General features: G+C 40.6%; 1 protein-coding gene across 1 annotated transcript; it reads right to left on the bottom strand.

Annotated features, from left to right (window-relative positions):
• Positions 1 to 11,370: 11,370 nt before the first annotated feature.
• LOC109219885 lies at positions 11,371 to 13,368 on the bottom strand (the record flags this gene model as incomplete). The annotated part of the gene is made up of 1 exon (XM_019384354.1): positions 11,371 to 13,368. A coding segment is annotated over one exon (1,998 nt), but the record flags the coding sequence as incomplete, so codon positions are not given.
• Positions 13,369 to 14,044: the final 676 nt, after the last annotated feature.

Below are 14,044 nucleotides of genomic sequence, written 5' to 3'. Positions count from 1 at the left end.
GCGAGGCAAAGGATAGCGGTTCTTCACTGTAACGTTGTTCAACTGGCGGTAGTCAATACACATGCGCATAGAACCATCTTTTTTCTTCACAAACAAAAAAGGGGCGCCCCACGGGGAAACACTGGGTCGAATAAAACCCTTACCAAGCAATTCCTGCAACTGATCCTTCAACTCCTTCAACTTAGGAGGAGCCATACGATATGGAGGAATGGAAATGGGCTGAGTTCCCGGCAACAGATCAATCCCAAAATCAATGTCCCTATCAGGCGGCATGCCTGGAAGATCAGCTGGAAATACATCGGGATGATCCCGTACCACCGGAACAGAATCAACAGAAGGGGTATCAACACTAACATCTCTCACATAAGCCAAATACGCGGCACACCCCTTCTCAACCATGCGTTGAGCTTTAAGAAAAGAGATAACTCTACTGGAAGTGTGATCTAAAGTACCACTCCACTCAATACGTGGAACACCTGGCATAGCCAGCATCACGGTCTTGGCGTGACAATCAAGAATAGCAAAATGGGGCGACAACCAGTCCATGCCCAAAATAATGTCAAATCCACCATACCGAGTAATAATAAGTCTGCTCTGGTCTCAAAACCACGAATACTAACCAAACATGACCGATAAATGCGGTCCACAACAAGAGAATCTCCCACAGGAGTAGAAACATAAAACGGGGGCACTCAAAGAATCCCGAGGCACGCCCAAATAAGGAGCAAAGTAAGAAGACACATAAGAGTAAGTAGAGCGCGGATCGAATACAACCGATGCCTCTCTGTGACAAACCAGAATAATACCTGTAATGACGGAGTCGGAGGCAACAGCCTCAGTACGGGCAGGGATACAATAATATCTGGCACAGCCCCTCTCTCGAGGGCGACCTCTATCTACCCTACCTCCGCCCCTGGCTGGCTGGGCAGATGGGGTGGCAGCGGGGGCTACCATAGCCTGGGAACCCTGAGGAGCACGTTGTGGCTGAGAAGTCTGGGACTAGGCCTGCCGGACTGACCTCTAGAAACACCCCGCGCAGGAGGCGTGCTAGAAATTGGAGGTGCATAGTAAGGCTCTTGAGGTGGAGGTGGAGCTGGAGTACTGCCGGCTGCTGGAAGAGCTGAATGTACAGGGCGACCCGAATAACCTATACCATAACGACCTGCTGATGGGGTACAGGCACCATAGTAGTGACCCGACTCTCGAGACCTCTTGGCCTCCCTCTCTCCTCGCTCCCTGGCGAGCATACCCTCAATCCTCCTAGCAATGCTCACTACCTGCTGATAAGGAATGTCCATCTCCAACTCTCGAGCCATGCTAGATATGATGGGTGGAATAAGACCCTCAATGAACCTGCGAACTCTCTCCCGAACTGTAGCAACCAAAGTCGGTGCATGCCTGGCCAACCTGGTATAACGGATAGCATACTCTGAAACGGTCATAGCACCCTGGCGCAAATGCTCAAACTCTGCACGCCATGCATCCCTGAGACTCTGGGGGACAAACTCTCTCATGAACATATCCGAGAACTGGGTCCAAGTCAGTGAAGCAGCCTCGACTGGACTGTCTAACTCATAAGTGCGCCAGCAATCATAGGCGGCTCCCCGTAGCTGAAAAGCAGTGAAAGAAACCCCGCTGGACTCCACGATGCCCATAGTGCGGAGAATACGATGACACTCCTCTAGAAATCCCAAGGCATCGTCTGATGCTAATCCACTGAACACTGGGGGATCATACTTCTTGAACCTCTCAAGTCTGCGCTGCTCGTCCTCTGAAGCAGCTGACCCATCCTCGGGCTGAACTGGTGCTGCAGGCGGTGCGGGAATAATCTCGGGAGCCTGCTCAACCTGCACTCGCTGCTCAGGAGTGTGGACGGCGGGAGTCTGTGCTCCTCCCCCGGCCTGGGATGTGGCTGCAGTAAGGGGACGCAACCCTACCTGAGCCAAGGTAGTGTACATACTCATGAACTGAGCTAAAGTCTCCTGGAGCGCTGGAGTAGTAGTGGCAGTGGTAGGTGTGCCAGGTGCTTGGGCTCCAGCTGGATCTGCTGGTGGTACCTCGGCGGCAGCTCGCGCAGGTGCTCTGGCTGCACCACGTGCGCGTCCTCGACCCCTCCCCCGGCCCCGGCCTCTGACAGCTGCAGTAGGGGGCGCAGGTGCCTGATCATCTCGAGTGGCACGTGTCCTCACCATCTGTGAGAGAATAGAAGTCAGAAATTTAGAATTGATGTCAAAATATCGCACGACAAGGAATTCAAATGAAACGAAGATTTTTCCTAAACAGTTACATAGCCTCTCGTAGATAAGTACAGACGTCTCCGTACCGATCACCGAGACACTAATAAATCGGCCTGTGTTCCGTGACTCCTATGAACCTAATGCTCTGATACCAACTTGTCACGACCCCAGTTCACCCTCCATGAACATGTCGTGATGGCACCTAGTTCCTACAACTAGGTAAGCCTATCAATGCGGAAATAACAACTTAACTAGCGAAATGGTTAAATAAAGCTAAACATATTAAAATAATAACTGCATATAAGGCCGCTCGGCCTATACAACTCAAAAGAAATGCGGAAGTCTACAACTCAATCCCAAAACCCGGAAACTCACGGGAACCACAGGCTAACAGAAACATAGTACGCTGCTCTAACTCCTGAATATCTAAACAACTGAGAGAAAAGGGATAAACTAAATACTAAAGCTGGAACAGAATAGAGACTCCTGGTCTGCGGACGCGGCAGATATACCTCCAAGTCTCCGTGTATCTCCTCGCCTCAAGGATAGTGCGCCTCAGAAGAGGTACCTGGATCTGCACATGAAAAACATGCGCAGGAAGGGCATAAGTACACCATAGTGGTACTCAGTAAGTGCCAAGCCTAACCTCGGTTGGGTAGTGACGAGGAAGGTCAAGGCCCTACTGAGGTAAAATATAATATAATCAACAGTATGAAAATCTGACAGAAATAATGAGTACAGCAGTGAGATAAGACAGGTAAACGAGGCAATAACAACTACACAAAGAACAAAATAAACACAAAATGACTACAACTCAATACCAAGGATAACAATGGGGGTCTCCCAGGATACCGTCCTGTAGCCCTTTCCTCAACTGTTCAGTGGATCTCCCGGGATACCGTCCCGTAGTCCAACTCATGTGCCAAACCGAAGGATCTCCCGGGATACCGTCCCGTAGTCCAACCATCAATATGCAGGGGGATCTATCGGGAATCTAACCCGCAGTCCCAAAGTAAAAGTGCAGGGGGGATCTATCGGGAATCTAACCCGCAGTCCCAAAGTAAAAGTGCAGGGGGATCTACCGGGAATCAAACCCGTAGTCCCAAAGTAAACAACCAAGGGGGGGAGCTACCGGAATCCCACATCCGTAGTCCCAATATAAATGCGCAATCACAGCCAGAAGATACTAAGGAATGAAGTAAACAAAAGGCAGGCAATAGATAATACTAGCCTAGCATGATTCACGTAGTTCAGTCAAGGAAACTTAAGCAATTAGACAGGTTAAATCAACTAAACATGCTTCTCTAATCTAGCACATGTTATAATTACAGGTAGAGTAAAGCAAATATGAAAGGAACTCGATCTCAATGTCTTAAGTAAAATCAGGATTTTCAACAATCAGCTCAAGTACGCGCTCGTCACCTCACGTACAAGGCACTCAAATACAAATAACAAATCCTAAGGGGAAAGGTCCCCCACACAAGGTTAGACAAGCCACTTACCTCGAATCGACTCCAAAATCAACTTGAAATCACACTTTTGCCACTAGTATCCGACTCCAAATGGCCCAAATCTATTCAATTCAATTACACATTGTAAATAGCATCGCAAACAACTGGTTTTGCTAGTTAATTCAAAGCTACGACGTGAAATTAGGTAAAATGACCAAAATGCCCTTCAGGCCAACGTCTCGAAATCGAATAATTTTTGCATTTTCAGAAATCTCGTACTCTCACGAGTCTAACCATATAAAAATCTCCCAAATCGGAGGTCAAATGCTCACTTAAAACTCAATGGTTTAGCCTATGAAGTTTTACCCAATTTCTTCCAAATTTTGATCCCAAATTCGAATATTTAATGATGGATTTAGCTACAAAATGATGGAATATAACTAGAAGGGATCAAATAAACGTTACCCATTAATCTTTTCTTCAAAACCCTCTGAAAATCGCCCTTCCCCGAGCTCAATGTGATTTTTCTAACTTATGAAATCAAACCCTCGAATTTTTCTATATCTGCATAGGCATTTCCGCTTCTGCGGACAAGGGACCGCTTCTGCGGTCACGCCTATGTGGAAAAATGAGTCGCTTCTGCAACTTTCACTAAGGAGCCAATGTCCGCTTCTGCGGACCATTAACCGCTTATGCGGTTCCGCTTCTGCGGAGTTCTAGTCGCTTCTGCGGTTCTGATAAAAATTCCAAGTTCCGCATCTGCGGTTCATTTCTCGCAGATGCGAGGCTGCTCCTGCGGGAATTTCCTCCGCATCTGCGATACCTGAAAACTCTGCCCAAACCCGCTTCTGCGGTTCCCAAGCCGCAGAAGCGAAAATACCAGAAGAGGAAAAACTTCAGCTGCTGCAACACTTCAAAATTCCTCCGTTAACCATCCGAAATCATCTCGAGGCTCCCGGGACCTCAAACATAAGCACCAATAGCACCTAATACCTCATTCAAACTTGTACCAATCCTTAAACCACCTAAAACAACGTTGGAAACTCGATTAATTCAAGGATTTGAGCCTAAGAACTTCAAATTCCATCAAAATACATTTTCGATCAAAAACCCAACCAAAACACGTCCGAATGACCTGAAATTTTGCACACACATCCCAAATGACACGACGGAGCTACTGCAACTTCCGGAATTCCATTCCGGTCCTCGGATCAAAAATTCACTATCGGACCGGAAACTCAAAAATTCAACCTTCGGCATTTCAAGCCTAAATGAGCTACGGACTTCCAAAATACATTCCGAACACACTCCCAACCCCGAAATCACTTAAGGAGCTAATGGGACCATCGGATTTCTATTCCGAGATCGTCTTCACACTGTTCCAACTGCGGGTCACTTTTCAACACTTAAGCTCTCATTTAGGGACTAAGTGTCCCAAAACTCTCCGAAACTCAACACCGAACGTCCCGGCAAACCAAAATAGCAGAAATGAACTTATGGGAAGCAGTTAATGGGGGATCGGGGCATAAATTCTTAAGACGACCGGCCGGGTCGTCACAGACTTAAAACGACCGGTCGGGTCGTTACACCATCGGAGCGTAATTTTCATCGCCTCGCGTGTGGACTACAAGGTATATACTTTTTTGGTTAATAAGCTCTTCTTTTTGTTAAGAAACTCTAAGGTTTGCAAATACTACATTTGAAGTGTTCAAATTCGTACAACTATAAACTTCCTTGCACAAATTCAAACCTTCATTCTTCTCCTATCTTTAATTTCTTCGTTCTCCTCCTTAATATGTTACATCACTTTTTTATAGCAATATACAGAAAGTAGTACTATTCCAATGGTGAAGATGTTTGACTACTACAGAATCAGTAGAACAAAATTTTTTTATCTTTTTTCTATTCTTTCTTTTGCTTTGATTGTTTGTATTATCAGCTTTTTTGATAATCTCATATCTAATTTTTCTTCTTCCAATTCTGTTGTTTTTGTATCAAAAACCAATTCTCAACAGCCACTTAAGTCAACTTTTGTACACAAACCTTTGTTTTACAAAAAGGAAGAAATTCTGATAGTGTAAATACTATGCAAAAGGAGTAAAGCCATTGTTTCACAAACTTTTGCTGATAAGCATATTGTACATTACAATTCTGATAGTGTAAATACTTTGAAATATTCCTATGTAAAAGGAGTGATTAGAAAAATGGTAGCCAAGTTTGACACTACTCATAAGTAAGTAGTAACCATAGCCGTGGCAGCTAATGACCTATATTACACTAGAAAATGACATGATTTTGGTAGACACTGACACTACATCATGCATTGGAAAAACGACATCCGTGAAAATAATGGCAATAAGTTGTAACTCTGCCTCATCACTGCATTAAGTTGTAAATGAGCAGTAGTTATTGCCAAAGGGAAGAGAGAGAGGTTTGAGCTTTACTCTTCTGAAATGAAAATGACCTAACCAAAAAGTTGAATGTAACACAGTCCACAGGGGTCCAAGCAAACTTTGAAATATTGTACATTACAATTCTGATAGGGTAATGTACACAAACATTGAAGAGTTAGATTGAACACAAACTTTTGCTGATAAGCATATTGTACATTACAATTCTGATAGTGTAAATACCTTGAAATATTCCTATGTAAAAGGAGTAAAGCCAGCTAGCATGTAAAAGGAAAAAAAAATGTGAACTAAAAGTTTACCCAGGGTAATGTACAAAAATAGTCTCACTAATGAGCTGAATTTTTATACCAGGGTAATGTACAACATCCTAATATTTTATACCAGTTACCCATCAGAATTTTTTTATCGAGTTTAATTAATTTAATATACCAATTCAGCTATGTGGAATACTCCCCCAAGTCGGGTAGGCACCATTATAAACCTGCCTAATGGCAGCTGAAATTGCATTTGCAGCCGGTGTAGAAGGGTAAAACCTGCAAGACAATGATAGAAACATTTATAAAATTGTTAATTCAATTATTAAAATATAAGATAGACATTAAAATAGCATAAAAGATTAAGCTTACCCTTCCCTCTTCAGTACACTGTATTTATTTCCTGTCCATTGTATTCCGGACAGATGCTATATTTTATTTTCTTGACAGTAGATGCTCATGCACTTGTGACACCGGGTTCTGGGATGGTTTGAAATATTTTGTATTAATTGCTTATTATTTAATTTGAATTGAAGCAATTTTTTTTTTATTTATGAAAAATTGAAGGAAAATCTTAGTTTTCAAGATTGTTAAAAATGAGAATTGATTAAGTAATTTGGTTGGCTTGCCTGACAGCAGTGTCCGGCGCCATCACGACCCTTAGTGAATTTTGGGTCGTGACAGATGGCATGATTGGCTAGCCTTGCTCATCGGTCGGCTGGCTTCCTAACGAGCTCTTCCACTGCTTCTTTATACCGATTCTACATTAAAAGTGAATTTTAGTATATAAACAATTATTATAAAAGAATTTTAAGTTAATCTTGATCTTACATAAGCCTCCTCAGCCCGTGTCTCAACCCAAGCTTCTTCCCCGACTTTGCTTTTTGTGTGGGTCTTCTTCCAAACCTCATCACGTGTCACGTCTCTTAAGAGCAGCTTCCTGCAACTGAAACAAAAAGAGTTAATAAATTCAAGTAATGTTAGAAAAAATCAAGACTGAGATCTTTAAATAAGTACCAATCTCCTCTTGTGAGTCCCCATAGACACTGAACCACAAGTGTGCAACGAGCCACCCTTCTCAGAATTACGAGCGACTTTTGCTTGTTCGCTCTTCTCTTTAAAATCATCAGTGTTCCAGTATTTAAGAAGCTCTTCCCAATGATCTGGTAGAACCCAACTAGGCCTTTTACTTTTTCTCCGAGCAACAGAGAACGCGTCTGATAATCGATGACCAATCCTCTTTTTAAAATTGTTTCTAATAACATGATCTTCGTCGGGGCTCCATGTGCACCTTTTCTGCAGTCAAAATATATAGCGTTAGTATATAAATAAAGTTAGATAGATATATAATTTTCTACAAACAATGTATTCATACCATAAACTCATTAAGCATCGCTTGCTGCTGACTATGTGGAATACTCCCCCAAGTCGGGTAGGCACCATTATAAACCTGCCTAATGGCAGCTGAAATTGCATTTGCAGCCGGTGTAGAAGGGTAAAACCTGCAAGACAATGATAGAAACATTTATAAAATTGTTAATTCAATTATTAAAATATAAGATAGACATTAAAATAGCATAAAAGATTAAGCTTACCCTTCCCCTTCAGCAATGATACGTATTCTTTTAATCCTATCTGCATGTCCAGGTGGTGGAAGATCTACATGTCCAGGCGGTGGAGGATTTGGACCATGAACAGAAGAAGGAGTCGAAGAAGTAGGCGATGCCCAAAACTACTCGCTCTAATATTCAACCTAGAAATACGTGGAGATGGAGTAGTCTCTGATAATGAAGACTCTGAAGATGGCCTACTTGCCGTATGCCCAGACATACGACGCTGCTCTATGGAAGCAAGATAAGCTGAGTGCATGCCATGTGTAGCTTGCATCGAGCTATATCCCGGGGGAGGCATATTGGGTAAAGGAGCAGAGGATGGCATCTCGGGATAGCCCGAGGGAGGAATCGAGCTAGAGCCTGCGGGAGGCATCGATAGATAGCTTGAGCTATATCCCGGGGGAGGCATATTGGGAAAAGGAGCAGGGGATGGCATCTCGGGATAGCCCAAGGGAGGAATCGAGCTAGAGCCTGTGGGAGGCATAGATGGATAGCTTGACGGAGGCATCTCGGGATAGACCGGGGGAGGCATCGGTGGGTAGCTCGAGGGAGGCATACCATAAAAAGGATTTGATAATGGTGGCTGTCCCTGTGAGCGAGAATGCAATGATGGAATGGAAGAACGGGGTTGGCTCGATCTTGACACCATAGCCTTCTCTTTTCCTTTTTTATTTTTTGTCACACTCTCACAAGAATTATTACTCTAACGCCGATCATTATTCTCACCGGATGCCATCTACATAATAAGAATGTTAAAAAAAATAAGTTAGTAAAAATTATTGATTTAAAGTATAAAAATGAATAGTGTTAAATATTGACTTAAACAGAATCTTGAATAAAAACACATGTTATCGATGGACCTGTATCACAATAAATGAGAGGTTAGAGTCATAACCACAAAAGAGATGAACAAATAATAATTAACTAAGCAAATAATATGTCATTAACAATACACTTAAAGAAAGACATGAAATGAAAGCTAAGAAATAAAATCATGTCATTGAGTGTTCTGATAACAACTATCAACCCCATCAAAATGATAAAGATGGTGAATTTGGTCAAGCTGAAAATGGTGAAAAATGTGAAAACAGAACAAGGTGAGAGCTCCAAGTCAAATGGTCAAAAAAGGGAGATATCACAAGTTCTAACTGATGATGAGAAAAAGTAGAAGATTAAAGTAGACAATGAAAACAGATTTGTTAAAGAATCTGAAGTTGAATCTGCTATTAAGTTAGTCAAAGGGAGTGATTTTACTGAGGATTTCAATTCCAAGAAGAAAAAATTTGAGTGTACTATTTGCAATAATAGTTTCCATTCCTACCAAGCACTAGGAGGTCATAGGGCAAGCCACAAATATATTGAAAATAAAGTTGTTGATCATATCAAACTCATCAAAAACTGCAGCAGTGAAAGTGCAATAAATGAAAAGATTGAGACTAATTCTTGATCCAAGAAGTTAAAAAAGATGAGTGTCCAATTTGTTTCAAGATTTTCTCATCTGTTCAAGCTTTAGGTGGTCATAAGAGATCCCATTTGATTGCTGAGGCTAAAAGAAACAACAACCAAGCAGTTGAAATAGTACAGAAACCAGTACTAGAAATTAGAAATAGTACAGAAACAATGTGAGACAATTTTTATCATAAGATAGTAGAGAGAATCTCATACAAGAAATAGAAGGGTAGACAACAAAAAAGATTAGCTAATCCAAATACAGAAACAACCAACAAAAACTCTCTTCTTTTTAATCCTCCTCGCTTATCTCATCTTCAACACTTGCCAATTCTTCATCTTCGCTTATTTCATTTTCATCACTTGCCAATTCCTCATCTTCACTTGTTCCATTACTTTCTGTCGCATCTGACTCGTAAGAAGCATACTCATCGTCATCTGATAATTCTTCCTCCCCATTTGCTACGAAACCTTCTTCCTCGAGATCAATTTCTTCATATATGTGTTGAGGATGCTCCAATTCATGTTCTAACTCTTTGTCCACCGCTTGTTGAACACTAGATATATCATTTTGATATGCAACATCCAACACATTTTCAACCTCCACACGACCCACAGGCTTAGTTTTAATAACCGCCCACCAATCCAACTTGTCCCTACGCAACGGATAAGGAGCATAATAGACTTGCTTAACATTTTGTGCAATTATAAAAGGATCGTAGCTTCTATATTGCTTTCTGTGGTTAATTTCAACAATGTTATAATGTGGGTGTACCTTTGTACCTCTATTTGGTTTTGGGTCAAACCATTTACATCGAAATAGTATCAACTTTTTGTATGGCCAACCACCATATTCTAGTTCTAAAATTTCATGGATCACACCATAATAATCAACATCCCCATCATAATTGTTAGTATCCCCTTTAACCCACACCCCGCTATTATTGCTTTTCGAAAGCTTACAGGATTCTTCGGTACAAAACTTATAACCATTGACATAGTACTTTTTCATTGTCTCGACCCAGGGGCTTGGTCCCCAAGCTATATCTTTCAAAAACTGGTCGGTTATGCCATTATTTGGATCATGGACATATATATGGTAAAAATACGAAAAGTTAGAAAATAATTATAGTTTGTAAACAACTAGATATTGGTTTGAGTTTATAGTAAAGCTTACAAAATCTCTGAACCAATTGCTAAACTGAGTATGAACAGCATCGCAGCCTCTCAACCCCACAAACCAACTGTCCGACACATTTAAGACTTTTATTAGTTACATAGTATGATAGATTTATTCATAAAACTCAATAGTATCATTCGAAACTTACTTATAATATGGTTGAACTTCTGGGCAATTAATCAATACATGTGCTGTAGCTGACATTATCTCCATTAGAGTTAGGACTCTTCTTTTAGTACTTTTAGAACCTCGACCTGGTTGATTGAATATTGATATTGGCGGGGCCAGAGGATCATTCCCGCCTTCATCGTGTCGATTTGGCCTATTTCTCGAACACGTCATGTGTTTCTCAAAATAATAAGAACAGAAGTGAGATGTTTCCTCAACGAGATAGGCTTCGCATATAGATCCTTCAACCCTATTCTTTTGCTTCACAAACCGTTTACACTTGCCAATTTTCCTACATAATATATAGTTAGATAAGAACTTAAAAAATTATTATAAATTCAAAAATTAAATAATAACTTATTGCCATTACCTCTCGTAGGGATACATCCATCTATATTGAGCCGGCCCTCCAAGTAACGCCTCATGTACAAGGTGAATTAGAAGATGTTCCATCACATCAAAAAAACCACATGGAAAAAATTTCTCCAACTTACTTGTGGTTACAGGAATGTTCTGATTCATACGAAGTAGAGTATCTTTCTTCAACGTGTTTGGACACAACTCTTTGAAGAACAAACTAATCTCTGTGATAGGTTTCCATATTCTTTCAGGCAACACTAAATGCAATAGGAATTAAAGTTTCCATAAAAATATGACAATCATGACTTTTCATGCCTACCAACTTTCCTTCTATCACATCTGCACGCTTGCCCAAGTTGGACGCGTACCCACCAGGCATTCTCAAATTCTTTATCCACTCACAAATCTGTTGTTTATCTTGCAAAGTGAATGTATAACTAGCCTTTGTCTTGATGATCTTATTTCTGTTGTTCGATTGTTGTAGGTGCAATTCTGGCCGCCTACAATATTCCTCTAAGTCCATCCGAGCCTTGATGTTATCTTTTGTCTTGTCTTTAACATCCATCACAGTATTGAATAAATTATCAAAATAATTCTTTTCAATATGCATGATATCAAGATTATGCCGAAGAAGATTATGCTTCCAATAAGGTAACTCCCAGAATATGCTCTGTTTCGTCCAATTGTGCACAACTCCATATCCATTTAATCTAGAAGGTGGCTCTTTTGTTACCTTAGGCAAGTCCCTAACCCACTCCCACACTTCCTCCCCAGATAATATGGGTGGTGGTAAATCATGTTCAGTTTTATTCTTCCTGAATGCATTCCTCATACCCCTAAACTCATGATCAACTGGTAAGACCTGACGGTGACAATCAAACCATGAATTCTTGCCCCCATGTTTTAAAGTGAACGCTTTGCTATTTTCCATACAATAAGGACAAGCTAACTTTCCTGCGGTCATCCACCCTGACAAAATCCTATATGCGGGGAAATCATTTATAGTCCACATCAAAGCAGAACGTAAGTTGAAGTTTTGTTTAGTTGATATGTCATATGTTACAACACCTTCATGCCATAAAATTTGTAATTCATGAATCAAAGGCTGCAAATATACATCAATCAAGCTCTTTGGATTGCGGGGACCAGGGATAATGCAAGTTAGGAACAAATATGGACTTGTCATACACATCTCAGGTGGAAGATTATACAGTGTGACAAAGACGGGCCAACATGAATATGGAGTAGCTGAGATAGAAAATGGTGTGAATCCATCAGCACACAAACCCAACCGAATGTTCCTTGGTTCATTAGCAAAATCTGGAAATATTCTATCAAAATGCTTCCATGCCTCTCCATCAGATGGATGACATAGAACATCAGGTGGCCTTTTATTTTCATAGTGCCATCTCATGTGTGGAGCGGAACTCATCGATGCATACAACCTTTTTAGCCTTGGTATAAGAGGTAAATAATGCATAGACTTAATCGTAACCTTATTCCCGCTGGCAAGCTGTTTAAAGCGAGTCATCCCACAAAATTTACAGTTCTCTAAGTTTGCATCATCCTTATAATACAACATGCATCCCTTTTCACAACAATCAATTCTCTCTGAAGAAAGCCCTAACTTGGAAGCCAATCTCTTTGCCTTATAGTAATTATCGGGTATGTCTAGGTTGGGATTAAGTTCTTTCATAAGCTCAATCATAGAGTTCATGCCCGCTTGAGAAACATTGGCATCTGATTTAATACTTAGTACTCTAGTCGCTACAGACAACTTAGAGTGCGACATGTCATTGCAAAGTGGACGACTAGCAGACTCTAACTGTGCGTAAAAATGATTTGCCTCTTCATTGGGAGCTTGATCAACATATTGTTGGTTGTCACCCTCATTGTACATTCCAAAAGCATTCATAACCATTTCATGTAATCTAGGATCTTGACTACTTTCACCAATATCAAAATTATGGTTATAAATATTACCATCACTATCCTTAGTCTCTCCATGACTAGTCCACACATAGTAATTATCCATAAAGCCCTTACTATATAGATCAGTCTTAACATCCTCTAGTTTCAACCATTTTCTGCACTTGCATTTCGCACAAGGGCACCTAATCATCTCCTTATTTTGGCTAAATGACTTTGCATGATTAATAAACTCATGAACACCTTGTACAAATTCATTTCTTAAACCCCGCCGATTAGGAAGATTCCTATCATACATCCACATACGATGTTCTATCTACATATACAAACAACAAATTTATTATTCTTACTCATTTAATTTTATAACAATTACAACATAAGAAACATAGTTACTCTAAACTAAATAGAAGACTGTTGATTGGACTTATCATGTCATGGTTGTAAAGTAAAAATCATCCCTACAAAAACCAAAAAACAAAAAGAAAGAAGAAGAGGTATGGCTTTAAAATTTTATGAGATAACAAGAAAAAAGAACTAAAAAAGCTTTCCAGAAGTGATACCCTGCTAAATTTAACAAAAAAAGTGCAGAGAACACTAATACACGAAAATAGCTAGTTGGTTAGCAGGCTCCTCAAACATACAGAAGTGAGCAGAACTTGATAGAGGTGTCTACTGTAACCTCAAGAAAGTGGCTTTGCATGAGTTGCTGGCTGTATCACAAATAAATAGCCATGCACCCATATGAAAATATAGATGAAAGGAACCCAAGAGAGACAAGCAACACGACTCATAATGCTGTCAACGTACCGAGAACTAGAATGTAAAGTCTAAGTATATCTGGACAGTGGACAAGTCATTAGCAGCGAGTTCTAACTTAGCAGTTAATGATCTGATGTATAGTAAACCGAAGACACTATTTATGTTTTTGATAAGTCAAATAATACCAGACATTTATTTGTTTCAGCGTTCAGTATTGTTATGTTTAATACTAT

This window comes from Nicotiana attenuata, unplaced genomic scaffold (assembly GCF_001879085.1).
Source record: "Nicotiana attenuata strain UT unplaced genomic scaffold, NIATTr2, whole genome shotgun sequence".
In the NCBI taxonomy this organism is placed as follows: domain Eukaryota; kingdom Viridiplantae; phylum Streptophyta; class Magnoliopsida; order Solanales; family Solanaceae; genus Nicotiana; species Nicotiana attenuata.
Note: the sequence above shows the minus strand (reverse complement) of the source record. Positions and strands in the feature narration are given on the sequence as shown.